This window comes from Seriola dumerili, unplaced genomic scaffold (genome assembly GCF_002260705.1).
Source record: "Seriola dumerili isolate Sdu_G_001 unplaced genomic scaffold, Sdu_1.0 BDQW01000398.1, whole genome shotgun sequence".
Taxonomy (NCBI): domain Eukaryota; kingdom Metazoa; phylum Chordata; class Actinopteri; order Carangiformes; family Carangidae; genus Seriola; species Seriola dumerili.
Window position 1 is genome coordinate 316,432 of NW_019174653.1, and position 21,293 is coordinate 337,724.

At 45.6% G+C, this 21,293-nt stretch overlaps 1 protein-coding gene across 2 annotated transcripts in view; it reads right to left on the minus strand.

Annotated features, from left to right (window-relative positions):
- LOC111233494 (transcription factor COE3-like) overlaps positions 1–21,293 on the minus strand; it is a 175,579-nt gene that overhangs the window by 34,504 nt on the left and 119,782 nt on the right. For both annotated transcript variants that reach the window (XM_022761315.1, XM_022761316.1), the window contains one exon: positions 10,901–10,989. In XM_022761315.1, the coding sequence (XP_022617036.1) occupies positions 10,901–10,989 (89 nt within the window). The remainder of the gene's footprint in view (positions 1–10,900; positions 10,990–21,293) is intronic.

A 21,293-nucleotide genomic window follows, 5' to 3' on the forward strand; every position in this document is an offset into this window, starting at 1 on the left:
AGTGCCGTACGCGCCTCGCCTCGCCGTGGGTGCGAAGTCATCGCTGTACTCACTCCGGGAAGGAAAACAAATATTGTTATAAATGGTAAATAGACAAATCTATTTGGCCACTTTTTCCACCCCTTTAATCACAATCCGCCACATGCGCGCTGAGGGCTGGAAGACAGCTGGGCAATAGAGACCGTAAGAGAAACATAATAGTATGTGACCGAGCGAGGGGGGAGACACCGGGCTTTTACTGTTCGAAGAGGAGAGTTCATCTCTGCTACCTGGTCTATTGAAGGCTGGTGAGCTGGCTACTGGTAACAGCTAAAGAGAAAATATACAGCAACTACACTTTTTAAAGAGTTTGGTCCTCAGAATGTGAGCACGATACACATCTTCATTTCCACAAAAAGACTATGCGGAACAATTACCATTTTACAGTACCAATTATCATTTCTGTAGACAGCTGTAGTATAATTAGCACTAATGGAGGAGAGATTTAAGAGCCAGAGTCAGTGAGCTGGCTTCGCTGAGACATAGTTTCTGTCAGGCACTTGTGTCTGACATCGAGCTACTAGACTTGAGGAGTGCGTTAGTCAGTCAACCGCGGCCTCGCTATGAACTATGTGCTACTATTCCCATGTAGACCATCGACGTAGTGTCTAGACTCACTCAAGTTGTGCGATCCAAGAAGGCCAAACAGAATAAGGAACCATTTATTTTTGGAAAAGACTAGGATGCTATGGTGTTCATCACTCACTTTACAGAGAAGTACCATAAGAGCCACACGCCTCTGACAAATTAAGCCAATGAGATGTTTGTTCAACCCGAGATCTCAGGCTAGAGAGACAAATTGTCCCCAAGAGGTCAAATTTGAACAGCTCGTTTTAATGAGTCTAAAATAGATTGGTCTTGATGATTATAAAGAAGAAACGAAGTGTATCTCGCCCCAACGGAAACTCATTTGGCCGGACAGGGAAGTGTTTCTCCTGGCCTACACTACGCCATTAAGTTAGTCTTTGAGGGTGGTTCCTTACAGCACTAGCGCTGTGTGAGCAAGTAGGGACGGCAAAGGGGAGGAGGAGGAGAAGAATGTGTAGCGACGAGGAAGGTCCTGAGAGCTGTTTTTGTGGATGGTGAACTCGAGTGGAGGAAAGAAAAAAGAGAAGCAAAGGGGCTCAGTGGAGGGAGGGGGATTGAATTTAGTGTGACAAGGCGAGAGCGAAGGTAAGGCGTACAAGTGAGTTGTGAGGTCTCATCACATTAATAAATTCAAGCGAGGAAGATTAAGAGAGAGAGAGAGAGTTAGCAGAGAGAGAACAGCTGAAACTGGGGCTCTCTCTCTGCTATCCTTCTGTTAGTGGTCACTGTTAATAAGATAGCAACACCTGAAGATTGCAGGAGAGTAAAGACTTCCCCATCCTGTAACTGAGCAACTTTGTAAAAAATTAAAATGCATCGTCTCTAATGTACACAACAGATAATTTATATTATTGGTATGTTATAGTCAGGACATGCATCATCATCATCAACTCCCATCATTTCATCCAATGAATCCCATCATATCATCAATCATCATAATTTCATCATATCATCCGGAGTGGCATGTTTTAATGAGCCTTTATTATGAAGCAGGGCGTATTAACTTATTACATAATAGGATCAATACACAATCAATCAAACCTACGCTTTACACAAGTATAAAACGAACAAATAAGGAACTTAAATGTTTTACATCAGAGAGAGAAGAAAACGTCAAACGAGAGGTGTCAATTTTCAGAAAATGAGAATAAAGGCTGTAAATTAATTAAATGAACCTCATACAAGAAAGCGAGGGAAGCGAGAATGTTAGGATAATAATAATAAATTTAAATCTTGAATAGAAATGTACAGAAACCCTGAAGCCCTAAACACATTAATTTTTAACACACCACAGCACCAACAACAAAACAACAACACACACACAAAGTATCAACAGAGTGTTTGGTTTATATAAGCATGAAACAGATTAAAAGGAAAGAAGATGTATTTCGACTCTTTCTCTCCTACGTGTGAAAGAGTCTGAGCCCCTGTTTTTGTTAACAGATCGACTAGAAACTTTTTTCTTCGAACCTGTACATTCATCCTCATTCCAGACAAAGTTTCCAGTTGTTTTGGTTCAGTATAATTTCATTTAGGTTTTCATTAGTGTCGGGTGCATTGGATTCGACTATCCAGTATGTCACTAGTTTTTGTTTTTATTTTTTGGTGTATGAATATTGGGCGGTTGGCTTGTTCGTCTTGTACTTGTGGCAGACTCAGCAGGATGGTGGTTTATCCACAAATTTGGTTCGTGTTCCCTCGTCTGTTTTTTAAAAACTAAATGGTCACCAGAGACGTGATGCTGTGTTTTTTGTGAGTCGGTACCCGAGGATGAAATCAAGAGACGTCAAGCTGATCCTCGGAGATGCTGCGCTTCCTCCTGGTGGAAACGAACATCAGCACTGAGTTTCTATATGAACGTTGATCGTGTCACTTTGAAGAGGAGATTCACGCAGCGTCTGATCTGTTTCCCTTCTTCACTGAAGATGGAAAGATTTTTCTTCTGTTGAGCGTGACCTCCTGAAATATTTTAATTCATTCATAAACACTTAGAAGCAAGTTCATACAACAGTCTAGAATATAACTGTCGATTTTCAAATGAATGACTCATTCTGAGGATCCTCGAAGGCACCAGCACATCTGGAGCAGATGTGTTTGTGTTCAGGTGTGATTGTTGTTCAGGTGTTTGTTGAAGTCCCAGATTTTTCAGGAAATAGTACATCTCCTGCATCTCTGCAGGTTTAAGATCTTCTGATCATTCTGTTTGGACGAACTGTGTGTGTGTGTGTGTGTGTGTGTGTGTGTGTGTGTGTGTGTGTTGTGTGTCGGCTCGAGTTCATCTCTGTTCCTAATCGCTGCTGCTCTCTTTCTCTCTTCTCCTCTTGTTCATCCTCAGCCCTTGAACGAGCCGACCATCGACTACGGCTTCCAGAGGTTACAGAAGGTCAATCCCTCGCCAGCTCCTCGTCTTTTTACCGTACGGGCCGAGAGGTTACGCTAAAGAGTATCCAGTGGATGACGAGTCATTTAGCTTTTCTGATTATGCCTCACTCGCAAGTGTGCGCTCGCTCGGTCAGCGGTCAAGAGGTCAGGGGTTCAAGCCAACCTGGGAAGTAATTATAGAATTGTACGGGGCAGATAAGGAAACGACAGAAATGCCACACTGTCAAGTCCGAGTTAGTTTGTACCATACATTGTTTGGACAAAGCTACACTATTAAAGGCAGGTGGAACCGCTGAAGTGGCAGTTTTTGCTCCCTGAATGATAGGCTGCGAATAGACCCCTGCACCGCTGACTTTAAGGAACTTAACCTTGTGATAATAATATACTCACTAAATGCAGCGCAGCGAAGCCGATTGTCGGTAGCTGTCCGGTGACCTCCTGGATTTGTTTGTTCTTTCGCTCCAGTTACACTCTTGGCAGCAGCGTGCGCTGCTCGCTGCCAGTCGGGGCAGATTGTTTCCGATCCTTCAAACAGGGAACAGCTGTTTATGGGAGCCAAATCCTGCCCTTTGTAAGCCCAATGTTAGCCTAATTGGCTATCGCAACTGGCGTTGTAAATTTGTTCCTCGCCTGAACGACTGGCGGGGAGTCAATAGAGTTGGAACGGTGAGGTGCGTGCGAGGGGTAAGCTGTTTGAGTTGGGTGTGTGTGTATCGTGATTTTGAAGTATTTGGAGGAGTTCAGTTGGACGTGAGCAGTGTGACCCAGTGAGGGGTGGACTCCTCTGGATCCCAGGATTATTTGATGCATTGTATTGCAGAAGGTTATGCAGCTTCATTGTTGCGCCTATCCCATCTCACCCTCTTTCTCCTAACCTCCTTCTTCTTCTATTCTTCTTTCTTTTTCTCCCTCTTTTCCTCTCTCTGTCTCTGTGAACTGAATTTCTCGTTTAGGTGTTTGTTGACAACAAAGAGAAGTTTAGAGACGTGCTCTCACTGTGGAACGTAGATCATCAACAAACTCTTCCTGACACCTTTCTTTATTAACTTCTTCTTCCTTCAACGCGTGCATGGGGGGGTGGGCGTCCTTCAGACGAACACAGACTGTGACCTCACGTGGGGTTCATGTCACAGTTTAAATCTGAAGCCGGTGGGCAGTAGGATGATTTTCACTGTGGGTGAAATAAAGAGAAAAGCACAGAAAGCACATTTTAAAAAAACCCATTAAAACAGCCAGCAGCTGAAAAGAGTCAAGGGAAAGAAGCCGAGTGTGATGCCAGTTAATGGAGTAAAAAAAACACAGGAACGCTCCTTTAAGATTCAATGGTAGAAAAACAATCAGCAAGTGAAATCTGTAAAAAGAGACACGTATCCTGGTTTGAGCTCCTGTATTTACATCACACACACACACAACACACAGCACACACACGCATGCACACACACACACATACACAACAACACTCCACAACACCACACACACACACACACACAACACACCGTGCAGCCTGTCAGGTGCTCCTTGGTTAGTATCGAAGAGATTAATTTTTGGCGGCTGCCGGAGCTGTGAGAGCTAACTGAGGCAGATTCCTTTGAGGCAGCGAGCGGCGGCGGCGGGCGGCGAGCATTCAGATGGGGGCTCTGACACTCGAAAGCAGCTGCCAAATTGAAACGCATTTATCAAAAAATCTGACATCGGAGAATCCAGTCACCAAAAAGCAGTTTATTTTGTAATTGGATACTAATAGTGAGGCATACATTGTCTGGGCCCTTTGATGGCCCTGATTTGCAGTCCCCCAGCCAGAGTGGGACGTCAAACACCCCCTCCCCCTCCCCTCCTCCCGCCTGCCTGTTTAAATATTTATTTATTCAAAAGAAAAACTGACAATTAAGACGCACAGATTTTTTTTTCTGTTTTGGACAACCCTTGTAGAGAAATCAAGTGCGAGACGGAAAAAGCAAAGCGGGGCGAGTGCTTTTGGGTGGCGCCAGCCCGGTTCGAGTGGCGGCGGGATGGGCTGGGGGTCATTGTGCATCGCAGAGGATTTTGCAGGCTTGGACGCCCGCGCTTATACTGGGCCTGTCAGGCTTCACCTGTTTGTTTTCACCTTGGCAGCCCCGGTAGGCGCTCTGCGGAGGAACAGGAGGAGGGATGGAGAGAGATGCTGTTGGGTTTGGTTTGTGGACAGGTATCGGAGAAAGACAGGCCGGTAGAGGCTGATTGATTCCGTGCCTGCCGTCAGGGTGGGAGGGGAGGGGGGAATGGAGCGAGAGGGAGGAAGAGACGGGCAGAGAGTCTGTTTCAGCTGAAACCATTATTTGTAAAATCCTTTGGAGAATAAACAGCAGGTTGATTTCAGGTGAAAGGTAGAACTTGGTCCTGGAATCAGCTCAGAGGAGCACGAAGGCCGGCCAAATATTAGCTCTGAAGCACTTAGTCATGCGAAAAGACTTTGGGAAGCGGGGGAAACTGTTAGCTCCCGTAGCATCAATAACTTAACAAAGCGGCCATGTTTTAATGAAGAACTTTACTTAAAGCTAGAATTGTGAAGGCAAGATGTTGTATTCTGATTTATTCTAACAGCAAGGTGTGTTCAGAGTGAAAGATTTTATTTTGAAAAACAAACGATCAGCTGAGGATCACATGATGCTGCCTGACGAAAGAAAGATAACAAGCAAGCAGTGTATTGTAAGTAGGGGTGGCTTCTGGTGATTATAGACTCTGACCTTACTCTATAACAGATTCATTGGTGTTTGAAAGGCGACACAGGGGGTGGCGCCGTCTTAACTGGCACATGTGAGAACGTTCTTTCATGCAGCAACAAACATGGACCGCGTGTGGTTTATGTTTGAGTTAACCTCCTTCCACCGCGCTGTTTTCTCTGGCAGAGCACAGCTGCTTCAGCAGGTTGAAGTCTTTTGTTGAGAGGGGGACCAACAGAAATTATATTACATTTATATATTATTAATTATACTTATTGTTAATTATATAAAATATATAATGTATTATTATTATTATTATACCTTGCAACACCAGTACAAATTAATTGAGTATTTATGTGGATACTTAATTATATACCAAGATTTCCATCTTCCGAGTTAGGAAAAACATCAACAGTAACATCAGCTCCTGATTGAATCCAGACCTGTTAGTTGAGATAAGCTTCCATGGACGTCCACTCCTCTCTCTCTGCCTCTCCCCTCTCTCTTTATCTCTTCTATTCTCATCTTTCTACTGTCACTGAACAATAAAAGATAAAGAAACAAATGTAATAAACAGGCTGAAATCATTTCAGATTGTTCCTGTTGATCTGAGTAGACTTTCAGCTGTGATGTCGATCGACACATGTGACTTTACGCTGCCTCAACAATTTTATTATCAATCATCACAAAACATAGCAGTTCACACAGACAAGGTGTTGTTGACGTGGTCAGTGAAGCAGCAGCGGTGACTGTATCTGTCTGTCTTTTCCTGTCTGAACCTGTGAACCGCCACAAATTTCCCTTCATAGGTGTAAAAATAATCTTATAAATAAAACAGTGGAGTCATTGAACGCGTCACTGTCAGTGATATAAAGTATTAAAAGCCTTGAAGCAGAAATAAGGGACGTCCTGTGGTGAAAAACCAATGCCACCACTTTTGTGATTGAGGCTCCCCCCTAATAATCTGTAATTTAATGATTTATTAATGGGTTTAATACTCATTCTGTTTTGATTAGAAGCTTTATAGAATCACGCCCAGTAAGATGAGCAATAAGTTTGGGTTGCCAGGTTGTGTAAAATCCTCCTCCTTTAATTTATTTATTCTTTTTAGAACAACAAAATAAAACACAAACAAACAAATGAGTAAAAAACACAAGCCTGAAATCAGATCAAAAACAGAGCAATCATTGATGCTAAATCAGCTGCAGTACCCCCCCCCCCCCCCCCCAGTTGACCATGAGCTGGACATTAACCGTCTCTGGCGTGTTGCATGTGGCATCTTTAGCTCTGATTCATTGACCTGAATCCGGGACTCGGGGGGGGGGGGGGGTCCCGCTTTGAATAACACGGTTTGCAGAGTGAACATGCTGCTATGAGCTGTCTGACCGTCTCCTCTCTCCAGACCATCACAACCTCCAGCAGCGCTTCGAAAAGAAGGAGAGGGAGTGTGAGGCCAAGAACAAGGAGAAAGAAGAGATGATGGCCATGCTGAACAAGATGAAGGACAAGCTGGAGCGAGAGAGCAACGACCACAAACAAGCTAAACTACAAGTGGCCGAGCTGTCTGCTCAGCTGCAGCAGCTCAGCTCTGTACGTTCACCAACAGCAGAAACATTTCAACATGTATCTGTGATCACTTTCTGTGTATTTACATTTACTGTATGTAATATTGAGATTCACAAGATCCCGTCATCACAACCATCATTTGTGTGTCGGTCCTCTGTCTCAGGCCTCCACTGTTCCAGGAGGACCTCCTGTCACCTCCGGAGGTTTAGCTCCCCCTGGTGTTGTCCCGTCCGTCCCCTCTCCTCCTCCTCCTCCCCCCCCAACCCCGCCCCCCCCCCCCCCCCCCGAGTCCGGATCAGGGTCAATGATCAGAGCTAAAGATGCACATGCAACACGCCAGAGACGGTTAATGTCCAGCTCATGGTTCAACTGGGGGGGGGGGGTACTGCAGCTGATTTTAGCATCAATGATTCTGCTGTTTGATCTGATTTACAGGTTGTTTGTTTTTTACTCATTTGTTTGTTTGTGTTTTATTTGTTTTCTAAAAAGAATAAATAAATAAAGGAGGAGGATTTTACACAACCTGGCAACCCAAACGTTGCTCATCTTGCTGGCTGATCTATAAAGCTTTAATAAACAATGTATTAACCATTAATAAATCCATTAATTACAGATTATTAGGGAGCCTCATCACAAAGTGGTGGCATTTGTTTTTCACCACAGGACGTCCCTTATTTCTGCTTCAAGGCCTTTAATACTTTAGATTCACTGACCAGTGACGCGTTCAATGACTCACTGTTTATTTATAAGATTATTTTACACATGAAGGGAAATTTGTGGCGTTCACAGGTCAGACAGAAAGACAGACAGATACAGTCAGCTGCTGCGTTCACTGACCACGTCAACAACACCTTGTCTGTGTGAACTGCATGTTTGTGATGATGATAATAAAATGTTGAGCAGCGTAAAGTCACAGTGTCGACGACATCACAGCTGAAACACTCAGATCAACAGGAACAATCTGAAATGATTTCAGCCTGTTTATTACATTTGTTTCTTATCTTTATGTTCAGTGACAGTAGAAAGATGAGAGAGAGAGATAAAGAGAGAGAGACAGAGAGAGAGAGTGGACGTCCATGAAGCTACGCTGCTAAGCTAACAGGTCTGGTTCAATCGGACTGATGTTACTGTGTGTGTTCCTACTGAAGATGGAAATCTATAAAATTAGACCATAAATATCAAATTCTGTATAATAATAATAATAATAATAATAATAATAATAACAATAATAATAATAATATATAAATGTATATAATTCTGTTTTCTAACAAAGACTTCAACCTGCTGAAGCAGCTGTGCTCTGCAGGAGAAAACAGCGCGGTGTGGAAGGGGTTAACTCAACATAAACCACAGCGGCCATGTTTGTTGTGATGAAGAACGTGTGGCCTCTTCATCACTGACTTGTTTATAGAGTGGAGTCTATATCACAGAGACTCTGATACACGCTGCTTGTTATTTTCTTCTCAGAGCATCATGTGATCCTCAGCTGATCGTTTGTTTTTCAAAATAAAATCTTCATCTGACACACCTCTGTAGAATAAATCAGAATACAACATCTGCCTCACAATTCTACTTAAGTAAAGTTCTTCATTAAAACAGCAGCTTTTAAGTTATTGATGCTACGCTAACAGTTTCCCCCGCTTCCAGTCTTGATGCTAAGCTAGGCTAAATGCGCCTCGTGTCTCTCTGAGCTGATTCCAGACCAGTTTCTACCTTTCACCTGAAATCAACCTGCTGTTTATTCTCCGATTTCTATGTTCAGCTGAACAGACTCTCTGCCCGCCTCCTCCCCCTCCTCCCCCTCCCTCCACCTGACGGCGTGCGACGAATCAATCAGCTCGGTGTCGCTCCGCCTGTCCACAAACCAAACCCAAACATCTCTCTCCATCCCTCCTCCTGTCCTCCGCAGAGCGCCGGCTGCAGGTGAAAACAAACAGGAAGTGACAGGCCCAGTTAACCCGTCGCTGCTCGGTCACATGACCACGCCATCCCGCCGCCTCGCCGGCTGCGACCCAACAGCTCGCCGCTTTGCTTTTTCCTCTCGCACTGATTTCTCTCTTGTCCAAAACAGAAAAAAAAAATCTGTGGTCTTATTCAGTTTTCTTTTGAATAAATAAATATTTAACAGGCAGGCGGGAGGAGGGGGAGGGGGAGGGGGTGTTTGACGTCCCACTCTGGCTGCAAATCAGGCCATCAAAGGGCCAGACAATGTATGCTCACTATTAGTATCAATTTACAAATAAACTGCTTTTTTGGTGACTGGATCTCCGATGTCAGATTTTGATAAATGGTTTCAATTTGGCAGCTGCTTTCGAGTGTCAGAGCCCATCTGATGCTCGCCGCCGCCGCCGCCGCTCGCTGCCTCAAAGAATCTGCCTCAGTTAGCCTCACAGTCGGCAGCCGCCAAAATAATCTCTTCATACTAACCAGAGCACCTGACGGCTGCACGGTGTGTGTGTGTGTGTGTGTGTGTGTGTGTGAGTGTGTGTGTGTGTGTGTGTGTGCATGCGTGTGTGTGTGTGTGTGTGTGTGTGTGTGTGTGTAAAGACAGGAGCTCAAACCAGGATCGTGTCTCTTTTTACAGATTTCACTGCTGATGTTTTTCTACATGAATCTTAAAGGAGCGTTCCTGTGTTTTTTACTCCATTAACTGGGATCACACTCGCTTCTCTTCCCTGACTCTTTCCAGCTGCTGCTGTTTAATGGGTTTTTAAATGTGCTTCTGCTGCTTTTCTCTTTATTTCACCACAGATGAAAATCATCCTCCTGCACCGGCTTCAGATTAAACTGTGACATGAACCACGTGAGGTCAGTCTGTGTTCGTCTGAAGGACGTGACGCGTGAAGGAAGAAGAAGTTAATAAAGAAAGTGTCAGGAAGTTGTTGATGATCTACGTCACAGTGAGAGCACGTCTCTAAACTTCTTCTTTGTTCAACAAACACCTCGAGAAATTCAGTTCACAGAGACAGAGAGAGGAAAAGAGGGAGAAAGAGAAGAAGTAGAAGAAGAAGGAGGTAGGAGGAAAGAGGAGATGATGGATGAAGCTGATATCTGATACATGATCAATAATCTGGGATCCAGAGGAGTCACCTCTGGTCACCTGCTCCGTCCTGACTCTCCATATTCATCAGGTCACACATCACAGCTTCCCCTCGCCGCCTCACGCCGTCCAAAGCTTGCTCCCCGCCAGTCGAGGGGAAACAAAACGCAGTGCGAGCGGCGGCGGCAGGATTTGCTCCCATAAACAGCTGTTCCCTGTTTGAAGGATCGGGAACAATCTGCCCCGCTGGCAGCGAGCAGCGCCGCCGCTGCCAAGAGTGTACTGAGCAGAACCAACAAATCCAATCAGGCAGCTCCGCTCGGGTCCTGCGCTGCATTAAATAACACAAGAAGCCTTAAAGTCAGCGGTGCAGGTGGTCTACGGCAGCCACACAGGGACAAACTGCCACTTCAGCTTCCACCTGCCTTTAATGTGGCTGTAAAACCTGATTACACACTCTGACTGACAGGTGCATTCTGGGTCCTACCTGCCGTACAACACAAACTTCCCGGCCTTGAACCTGACCTCTGACCGCTGACCCGAGCGAGCGCACACAGCAGCGACTTAATGACTCGTCTCCACTGACCTTAGGTAACCTCTCGGGGTCCCCGGGGTGGCGAGGGATGACCTTCTGTAACCTCTGGAAGCCGTAGTCGATGGTCGGCTCGTTCAAGGCTGCAGGATGAACAAGAGGGAGAGAGAAAGAGAGAGCAGCGATTAGGAACAGAGATGAACTCGAGCCGACACACACACACACACACACACACACACACACACACACACACACACACAGTTCGTCAAACAGAATGAAGAAGATCTTTAAACCTGCAGAGATGAGGAGATTTACTATTTCCTGAAAATCTGGATCAACAAACACCTGAACAACAATCACACCTGAACACAACACATCTGCTCCAGATGTGCTGGTGCCTTCGAGGAATCCTCAGAATGAGGTCATTCATGAAAATCACAGTTATATTCAGACTGTGTATGAACTTGCTCTAATGTTTATGAATGAATTAAATATTTCAGGAGTCACGGCTCAGACAGAAGAAAAACGTTCATCTTCAGTGAAGAAGGGAAACAGATTCAGACGCTGCGAATCTCCTCTTCAAAGTGAACGAATCAAACGTCATTAGAAACTCAGTGCTGATGTTCGTTTCCACCAGGAGGAAGCAGCAGCTCCGAGGATCAGCTGACGTCTCTGATTTCATCCTCGGTCCGACTCACAACAAACACAGCATCACGTCTCTGGGACCATTTTAGTTTTAAAAACAGACGAGACGAACAATTTGTGAAAACCACATCCTGCTGAGCTCGCCACGCCGGACAAGCCCCGCCCAAATCATCCCAAAAATAAAACAACTAGTGACATCTTCGTCCAATCACCCGACACTAATGAAACCTAAAGAAATATACTGAACAAAACAACTGGAACTTTGTCTGAATGAGATGAATGTACAGTCGAAGAAAAAAGTTTCATCCGATCTTTAACAAAACAGACTCAGACTGTTTCACACGTAGGAGAAAGATTCGAAATATATCTTCTTTCCTTTTATCTGTTTCATGTTTTAAACAAGCATCTGTGTGTGTGTGTGTGTGTGTGTGTGTGTGTGTGTGTGTGTGTTTAGGGCTCAGGGTCTGAATCTATTCAAGATTTAAATTTATTATTATATTAAATCATCGTTCTGTTTCTTGTTGATTCATTTAATTATTTTACAGTTTTATCTCATTTTCTGAAATGACACCTCGTTGTGACGTTTCTCTCTCCTGATGTAAAACATTTATTTCTTATTGTTCGTTTTATCTTGTAAAGCAGTTTGTGATTGTGTTTGAAAGTTGCTGTTCAAATAAAGCTCATTATGATGATGATGATGATGATGATGATGATGATGATGATGAAGATGATGATGATGATGATGATGATGATGATGTCCTGACATGATAACAATAATAATATAAATATCTGTGTGGTACATTAGAGACGATGCATTTATTTTTTACAGTGCAGTTACAGGATGAAGGTTTTACTCTCTGATCTTCAGCGTGTTGCTTCTTATTAACAGTGACCACTAACAGAGAGAGAGAGAGAGAGCAGTGTCAGCTGTTCTCTCTCTCTCTCTCTCTCTCTCTCTTATCTTCCTGCTGTTTATTAAGTGTGAGACCTCACACTCCACCTGTCCTCCTCGCTCTCGCCTTTTCACCACTAATTCAATCCCGCCTCCCTCCACTGAGCCCCTTTCTTCTCTTTTTTCTTTCCTCCACTCATTCACCTCCACAAACACTCTGCCTTCCTCGTCCTCCTCTTCCTCCTCCTCCTCCTCCTCCTCCTCCTCCTCCACACGCAGCGAGCGGAGCAGGAGAAACACCCGGAAATGAGTTGGGGGAGATACTTCTCCATAATCAAGCCCATTAATCATAAAAGGCTGTCAAATTTGACTTTGGGGACAATTTGTCAGCCGATCTCGGCCACTCGGCTTTTGTCAGCGTTGGCTCTTGTATTCTGTAAGGATGATTGACACACCAAATGCCGGTGAGTAGAATAGCTAGTTTGCGCTAATATGCATAACCGCGGCTTTCATGAATAAGAATAAGGCAGCTATACAGCGGCGCAGAGGGGTCTCCTTCAAAGGGCCCCGCCGCCGTTTGTTGCCGGCGCTCCAAATAGATGTTATTACCATTATAACAATATTTGTTTTCTTTCCCCGGGAATGGGCGAGCGCGAGCTGCTAAATCAAATTTGTCGGAGCTCGTTTCGAGCGGCGGAAGGCGGAGGAGAAAAAGGGCTTTCAGGCTGCGACTGGGGTGGGGATGATATCTGAAGGGTGACAGAGCGCTGAGGGACGTGGCCCTCGCCGCAGGGGCTTCCATGTTGGATTTCTTGCCTCCCCGCCTCCCTGAGAGGAAGCAGAGAGTGGCGTGGCCTGAATCTATTACCTCCGCCCGCCGCCGGTGAAAGAGGGATTCATTGTTGGATCCCAAAGAGACTTTTTGGGGGGATGCAGAGCAGCGGAGGATGAATGCAGATAATGCATCAGGACGACACGAGCAGCAATCAGCCATGAATCCCAAACCGGATTGTTGCCTCTCGACGCCGCGTACATACATCCCAACTTATAAAACAAGTGAAAGGCACGATGGGAACTGCTGTGATTGAATAAAAAACCCATTTACACTCAGAGAGATAGAGGGGGGGGGGTGTTTAACTCTTCATCTGTATCCGAGGAGGAGAAGGAGGAGGAGGAGGTTTCTGATCTGTGACCTCGTGGCCTTTGAACAGATCCACTTACTGCAGGTCCGACCCCTCCACTGTGCAGGTACCAGCAGGTATTTATGGTCTGTGTGACGACACCGGGACTAAAGTGGAAATACGTCTCCGTCCACACGATTACGTTTTCATTTTAAAACTCTTCTCTTCCTACGTTTCTTCCTGACGTCCACACGACTCTTCAAACCCGAAAACACTTTAAAAAACTCTTGTGTTTTATTCTGAAAACTCTGGGGTTGTGTTTTATTCTGAAAACTCTGGGGTTGTGTTGTAGTCTGGACGGACAGAAACTGAGACCTGTGTAAAGGATGAGGTCACACCGGCTCGCACATGCTCAGTGTAGTGCTGCTCAGGTGTGTGTGTCTTCAGGTGATACTGGTCTCTACAGTCTGTAAAACATCAGTCACTCAGGTTAAAGACAAACTCTTTACACTGAACAGCTGACTGGAGCAGAACATGACATCACTACAGATCCTACACTGTTTCTATCATTATACTGCGTCACACTTCTTTCTTCTTTGAGGGTTCAATGATGATTCTTTCCAAACTTCTTTTAAAGTGTTTTACTTTGGAAGTCTTTGACAGGAAGGTGTAGAGACAGGAAGTGGGACAGAGAGCAGGGGAGTGACTCAAGAGACTCGGGGCATTCACACTCATGTGTGATACGCCCTGACAATGAGCCATCAGGTCCGTATCTATAGATCTAGATATCAGAGGTCAGCTCAGTGTTTTTAAAAGATAAAAACTTATTTCTTCACTTCAGCCTTTCACTCGCTCTGAAATGTTGCACTTTGCTTTTCAGCACTTCTTTTAAATGTCTTCTTCTTCAATGATCATTATTTTATCTCATTTTACCTTCATGTTTTTAATGTTTTTCATTTTACATCAACATGTCTATTTTATGTCTTTTCTATATTATTATTCTTCTTCTTCTTCTTATTATTATGAATATCTCTCTTCTATATTTTGGAGTCTGGACTCTCCCTGTCCTGCGGAGGTCTGACTGGTCGTTGTTGACTCTTGTACATGTCTTGTACATGTTTAGCCCGTGTGTTCGTGCTGGGATTTGAACCGGCGACCTCCTGCATGAGGAGCCTTCTCTCCTCAGAGACGATCTGCTGCTCAGATCACAGACGGAGGGAGACACAAAGACAGAGACAGAGGCTTTTAATGAACCTCTGGACAGGCGGCTCAGAGTCCACCCCCCCCTTCCCTCCCCCCTCCCTCTGCAGAAATTAAGCCCATTACGTCCCCTTATTAAAATCTCGCTGCACTTTGACCCCAGCGCCCCATTGGCTGCCTGCAGGGCCCCGCGCTCCTCCCAGCCAATCGATACCGGCTGCCTCCCTGCAAAGAGCCCGAGTAATTGGAGAGCGGCGGCTGGCAGCGCGAACCCTGACCCCCCCCACGCATTACACCGCCCATATGAAGACAGATTGCCTGATTTAGTGTAAACATATGCTGCAATTCCAGGCATCAGTGCCACTTTCTCCATCGTAATTTGTATTGATTTTTCTCTCCCTCTCTTTTCTCTGTGTGAGGAGCTTTTCTCCTGCTGTCTGATGTTTTTTATAAATCACAAAAGGAGGAGAGGAAGATAATTCAGAGGTGGGGGGTGGTGGTGGGGGGGTTTCTTTATATATTTAATCAAGTATTTATCGCCCTCTCTGGTTGGTTCTCTCTCTCTCTCTCCTCGCTGTGAAAGTGATCAAACGGTTGGTCGGCGTCCTGCTGAGTGGAGTGCTCTGTTATCAGGCGACTAAGTGACTGTGGTGGGGGGGGGCAGGTTACACGATAAACTAATTTCTTGACGGTGGATTTGCAGCATGAGAGGAGACGCAGTGAGCAGGAGGTCAGAGGAGGAGGAGGAGGAGGAGGAGGCTCCTGTTTGAGCCTTCACGTCCGTCACATTAAAGAAAGTGTCACATATAAAATGTGTGTCTGTCCACAGTCAGAGGAAACCAGCTCACACCAGAGGGCCGACTGCAAAACAGGAAGAGACCACAGCAGAAAAAAATTACTACAAAATAAAAGTGAGTGTATAACCCCCCCACTCTCAGTTACTCACTTCTTCTACTTATATCATTCAATATATAGATTGAATATTATGGGATGTTGGTCAGACAAAAAGAGACTGAGGCGAGAATTTATTAATCAACTTCTCAATAAATGAAAATAAAATTTGATCTGGATTATTTTATTTCCTTAATTCGGTTAAACTATATTTTCTGAGTTTTATTCATGAATTAAATAAATAATAATCAAATAATTTAAATAGTAAAAGCTGCTTCAGTCACTGAATCTGTCTTCGTCTTTATTGTTGTTTGACACGACAGGAAGTGGATGATGTCTCAGTTACTGTCAATCAAACACCATGAGAGCGACAGGAAGCTGATGGTGATTTCAACAAAACGTCTCAAGTTTGTTTGTATTCGCACCTTTCAAAATAAGAGCAGGCTAAATGCTTCAACGCAGGTCTCTTTCCCAGGAGCCTCTGCGTCCGAACCCATTACCAAAGTCGATCAATGACCAATCACAGGTTCCGTCCATCAGCCTGTTCCCATGGTAACGCCTGGCTCCTCTCACACAGTCAGACACAACCGGCCCACCTGAGAGGGGTCAGAGGTCAAAGTCGGAGACACGACACAGACGGGAAACTTTACAACCTGACCCCCCAGAGTCTAGACCTGGACCACCACATCCAGAACCCTGCACCCTCCCAGACCCGCCGCTGAACGCCTCACAGCATCAACGCAGTCGCTGTGGGCCAATGAAAACGTCCAGATGGAACTATTCAAAAGAAACTGCTGAAGGTGAAAGACCTGGAGGTTTGTTTACAACCTGTCTGATCGTCTGATTGGTTGGTTTCTGACCAGTACTGAGTGACATCACCATGTTCTTCTAACTGATGGATGAAGCTGAGAGAAGGAGGGGGGGCCCTCAGGGGTCTCTCTCTGGACCTCTTCTTTTCCTCCGGACTCCACTGGATCCTGGTCTTTGTATAAAAACCTTCATGAAATTAAATTGTTGAAATTTAAGATAAAACTCCCAAACGAGCTCGTTAAGACTGAAATCACAGTCAGGTGAGGTGAGTCTCACCTGTGCTGTGTCAGTGACGGAGGAAGAGAGGAAGCTGAGGGGGAACCTTCCTCTTCCTCTCTGCTCAGCCTCAGATCACTGGGCTGATAACGGATCAGAGGATCAGAGCTCTGGAGGGAGGACGCTGGATTACTGCTACATCTCTGCAGCTCATTACCCGCTCGCTGCGGCTCCCACAATCCACCAGGCCTCCATGCTTCAGAGGAGCATGTATACATTCACTAAGCCTCTGTTTACATCCTGCTCCTCACAACTGTTTACATTTATTTATCCCTCGCTATTTTTCATTTGCTGCTTCTCAGCGGCGCCGCTCGCTCGCTCTCTGAGTGCGAATCTGTTTTTGTCCGTGTTTACCAGCCGGAGATGAAATATGCACTTTGGGGGATCCCCGCTCACCTTTACCTTTTTGTTTGTGTGCTGATGGCCTTGTGGAAGGCGCAGTCATGTCCCCGATGAGCCACAGATTGACTTTATCTGCTGCGGCTCTGCGTGGTTTGCTCCTGTATTACACTTATCATTTCAAATAGACTCCATATTCCATATGAAACACGCCGCTGAGTGGCGACTCCCCCGACACCTTTCAAGACGCGTCTCCATCCCGCTGCAACATGTGCCGCAATTTCCCAGCTCCCCCGGCTGTATGATTGATACAGGTCAGAGCGGCGTTTGGCCTTGCTGCCCGCGGATCGCCGCTGCTGCTGATTCCTCACTTCCTTCGGGGGGTGGGGTCTGACAGATGCACTACATGCTGAGCCTTAAGTGGACGGGCTGATTTGTTTTGCTGCTTGTCAAGTGGCCAACTGGCGTCGGCTGTTGATACGCCGCCATAACACCCAGGATGCATCTCTTCAGCAGATTATTGATCTGCTGTTTTATTCCTCCACTTTCAATTCATCAGTCAGTCATCGCACAGAGGAGGGGACACAAACAACAACAACAACAACGAGACGCTGCGTTCGGTCTCTTCACCACATGAAGCCTCAAACATCTGAAGTTATTTTACAGTTTTCTTCTTTTACTGATCTGAACTGTGTCAGTCCGTCTCTTAACTCTTCCCTCCTGTCCGTGGCGCTCAGCTCGTTGGTTCCACTGAAGACGTAGTTTCATTTTTTAATTTATTTCCAACACATTCCTCTGGTCTCTGGTCCTGGTCTCTCCTGGTCCTGGTCTCTCCTGGTCCTGGTCCTGGTCTCTCCTGGTCTCTGGTCTCTCCTGGTCTCTGGTCTCTCCTGGTCCTGGTCCTGGTCTCTCCTGGTCCTGGTCTCTCCTGGTCTCTGTTCTCTCCTCGTCCTGGTCCTGGTCTCTCCTGGTCCTGGTCTCTCCTGGTCCTGGTCCTGGTCTCTCCTGGTCCCGGTCTTTTCACAGTGCTTCATGTCTTCGTTAGAGGGACAGTCCTAATGAGATCAGATGTAGACGAGTCGGCGGTGACAGCTGGACTGTCTCCGCTCCTCGTGGCGGCAGATGAAGGTAATTTAAGTGATTTAAGGAACAAATGATGAGACTCCACCCACCCCCCCCAACACCTGCCAGGTATTCTCAGAGCTGCAGGTAACCTGGTCTCGTCCTCACTCCTCTGTTTGTCTGGGGACAGACACGTCGTCTCTGTAACCCAGATGAACATCTCGCCTCCTGTCGTCCCGCGGCTCTCGGGACCGGAGTGACAGAAGAACGCCCACGCCCCTTCTGCTTCCTCCTCCGAGAGCCGCCGCTGACGCAACGACCACTGTGATTAGAGGGAACATCCGCCCAGATCCAGCATGTTAATCAGCGAATAATTACCTCCCCGTGATTAGAGCCGAGCGGCGGGGCTGAGGAGGAGAGGACTGCCTCAAAGAAATAGGCCCCCCACCTGAGAAGTTATTATTTTCTGGAGTGGTGGCCGAAAATGCCCCCACAGAAACAGCTAATTACCTGACATTAGTTCCACGAGTCCCCGTTCCCTAAGTGGAGCAGTGCTCTTTGATATATGAAATGTGGTGCGTCTCTGCTGAGGGGGGAGGAACTCCCCCGGCGGAGAGCACACTTCTGCTGTCTATTAAAAGAGCAGAGCGCCCAGATCAAAGACGCTCCTGTTGTTTCATTACCGCCGTGAGATCGCCGCTCAGACGTCTCCTCACACATCAGGTGTCACGTTCCAGATGTTCCACCCTCAGAGTTCAACCGGGTGACGAGGTCAACAGGAGAGGAGAAGGACAGACATGACGACTGAGCAGAGCTGAACCTGAACAAGAACTGAGACTCAAGACTCTGAGGATCTTCTCACTTTTATTGTTATTTTATTCTCACGTGTTCGTTGAGTCGTTGTTTGAACGTCTGTTTCCTAAATACATTTAAACGTGTACAAATGCAGGTTATTGAATTCATATATAGCCTATATTCATCTATATTTGTTTGTCATATTTATTTATTTATTGTGAAAACCCTCTGACTGTTTCCTGCCCCCACCAACTCTATAACCCCCCCCATGTGTCAGGGCCCGGGCTTCGTGGCAGTCGGGGGGGCCTGAGCTGCCTGTCAATCACAGTTTAAAGTTCATGAAATTTCTATGAGCATCGATTGCAGCTGGGGCGAGTGGAGTTGGGGAGGTGAGGGGGGTGGGTGTTGTAAGGGGGTGAGCGGGGGGCGAATTAGGGGTCGGTTATTTATGGGGTTCGCGTGTGGAAGGGTTTTACGTCACGCTCTCGTATTCCTGTGCATGACCAGACTTACTTGTTGTGATCAAGTGTCTTGCTTTGAATTTCTCTCCTCACTCGGCCGCTGTGCTGAGATCAGTCTGACGTGGCGGGAAGTGAAGCTGCTGCAGAGGTGAGACAGGTGAGTGCGGGTGAACTCAGGTGTGAGGCTTTAAATCACGGGTGAAGTTTATTTAAAACATCTGGCCTGTCCCTCGAGGCGTCAGACAGATGTGAGCTTTCAACACAACGTCTCTGACGTTTGGACAAACAGTTAATAAAACTCTTTTAGATTTTTTTCCATTATCTGTTAATTATTTTTTTTAATTTTGTTTCTCGATCAGTTGCAGAAAAAGACTCTTCTTCACCTTTAACAGGTTTTAAATATCTACACTTTTACTTACAGGCAGTGATTCTATTATTTTAATAAAAAGGTGAAACAGCTTCATATGAAGCAAAAGTAAGACATGAAGGATAGAACTGCTCCACAGCAGGAGGAGGAGTTACTACAGGACAGCTGGTGTCAGACAGGTGTACCTAATAAACTGAACACAGTGCTGTGTTTAAAGTTACAGAAGAGAAAATGTTACTGACTTCTGTAAAACACAACAACCAGCTTCTTTATAATGTGTTTTTATTTGAAATGATTGTCTTCAGTAAATTAAGATGTTGTTTGCAGCTGTTTTAAAATGTAAACAGAAAAATAACACGTCCTGATTATTTGGGATAAAATATGCCAAAGATAAAACTCACATGAATAAATGGAGGGAAAATAAAGGAGTGTATTGAGGGAGGGGTTTATCTAAAAGTTTCCCCTCATCACGTCTGAAAAATAAAAACCTTACAAAGAAGAATTTTGTCGTCGAGACTCAAGCGGAAGAAAAGTGAAATTTGGGGTTTTTCAGTTGGATCCGCAGTAAAACATTAAAGTGTGATTTATGTTGTGGGTGGTTTTCCCTCCACGTCACCGTGAGAGGACGAGTGTTCGGTTCCTCCCTCTCTGACTGGAAGCTGATCCTGAGCCCGTTGCGCATAATTGCCTCCATGTGTTACTGTGACAGTAATTAAACAATAAAAATTCAGAAGTCAATTAGTGAACGGTGCTTCACATGTGTCAAGAGGACGAACGGGAACAGAGAGAGAGAGAGAGGGAAGGAGGGAGGAGGGGGGATAGGAAAAAGAGAGAGGGAGCTTCCACCTCTTCTTCCAGAAAAACTTTAGTGGTTCAGATTCCAGGTTTAACTTTCGCCTCTCGGTTACATGTTCACAAGACCTTTAGCAGACCTTATGGAACAATCTGCTAATGCCTTCCATGTGTGTGTGTGTGTGTGTGTGTGTGTGTGTCGGGGGTGGAAGAGTAAAATGTACAAAGTGCTTCATTGTGTTTCCAGTGGTGCTGATAGGAGCTGCTGCCAGGCCTGAGCGTTCAGAGGCCGGGGGCTCGCAGGAGTTCAGAGGTGTTTAAAAGACGTCTGTGCAGAAGTTCAGTACGGCACCGTCAGGGCATTACAGCACCGTACGGCACGGTGCATTACAGTGTTATACACTGTGGTACATTTCCTCAACTAACATTCCTACAGTGAGATAATGTGGAAAGAGCTGGAGCTTCCGTCTGTCGCAATATCTCAGTTCAAATCCAGAACAAGCACAGAGTCTTTCTCCTGAGAGGAATCCCTTCAGATTACACAACAGTATAAATATTACTATATAATGTGTACTGTGGACATTATATAGTAATATATACTATGATATATATAGTAGTACATAATATGTGGACGTGGAGTAGTCTCAGGACCAACCTGGTGTTTGTCACTTCAACTCGTGGTTGTTTCCTCCACCGACCAGTCAAGTTGGTGTGTTTTTACAGAACATTATGATGTCACAGTGACCCTGACCTTTGACCTTTGGCCATCAAATTCCAATCAGTTCATCCTTGAGTC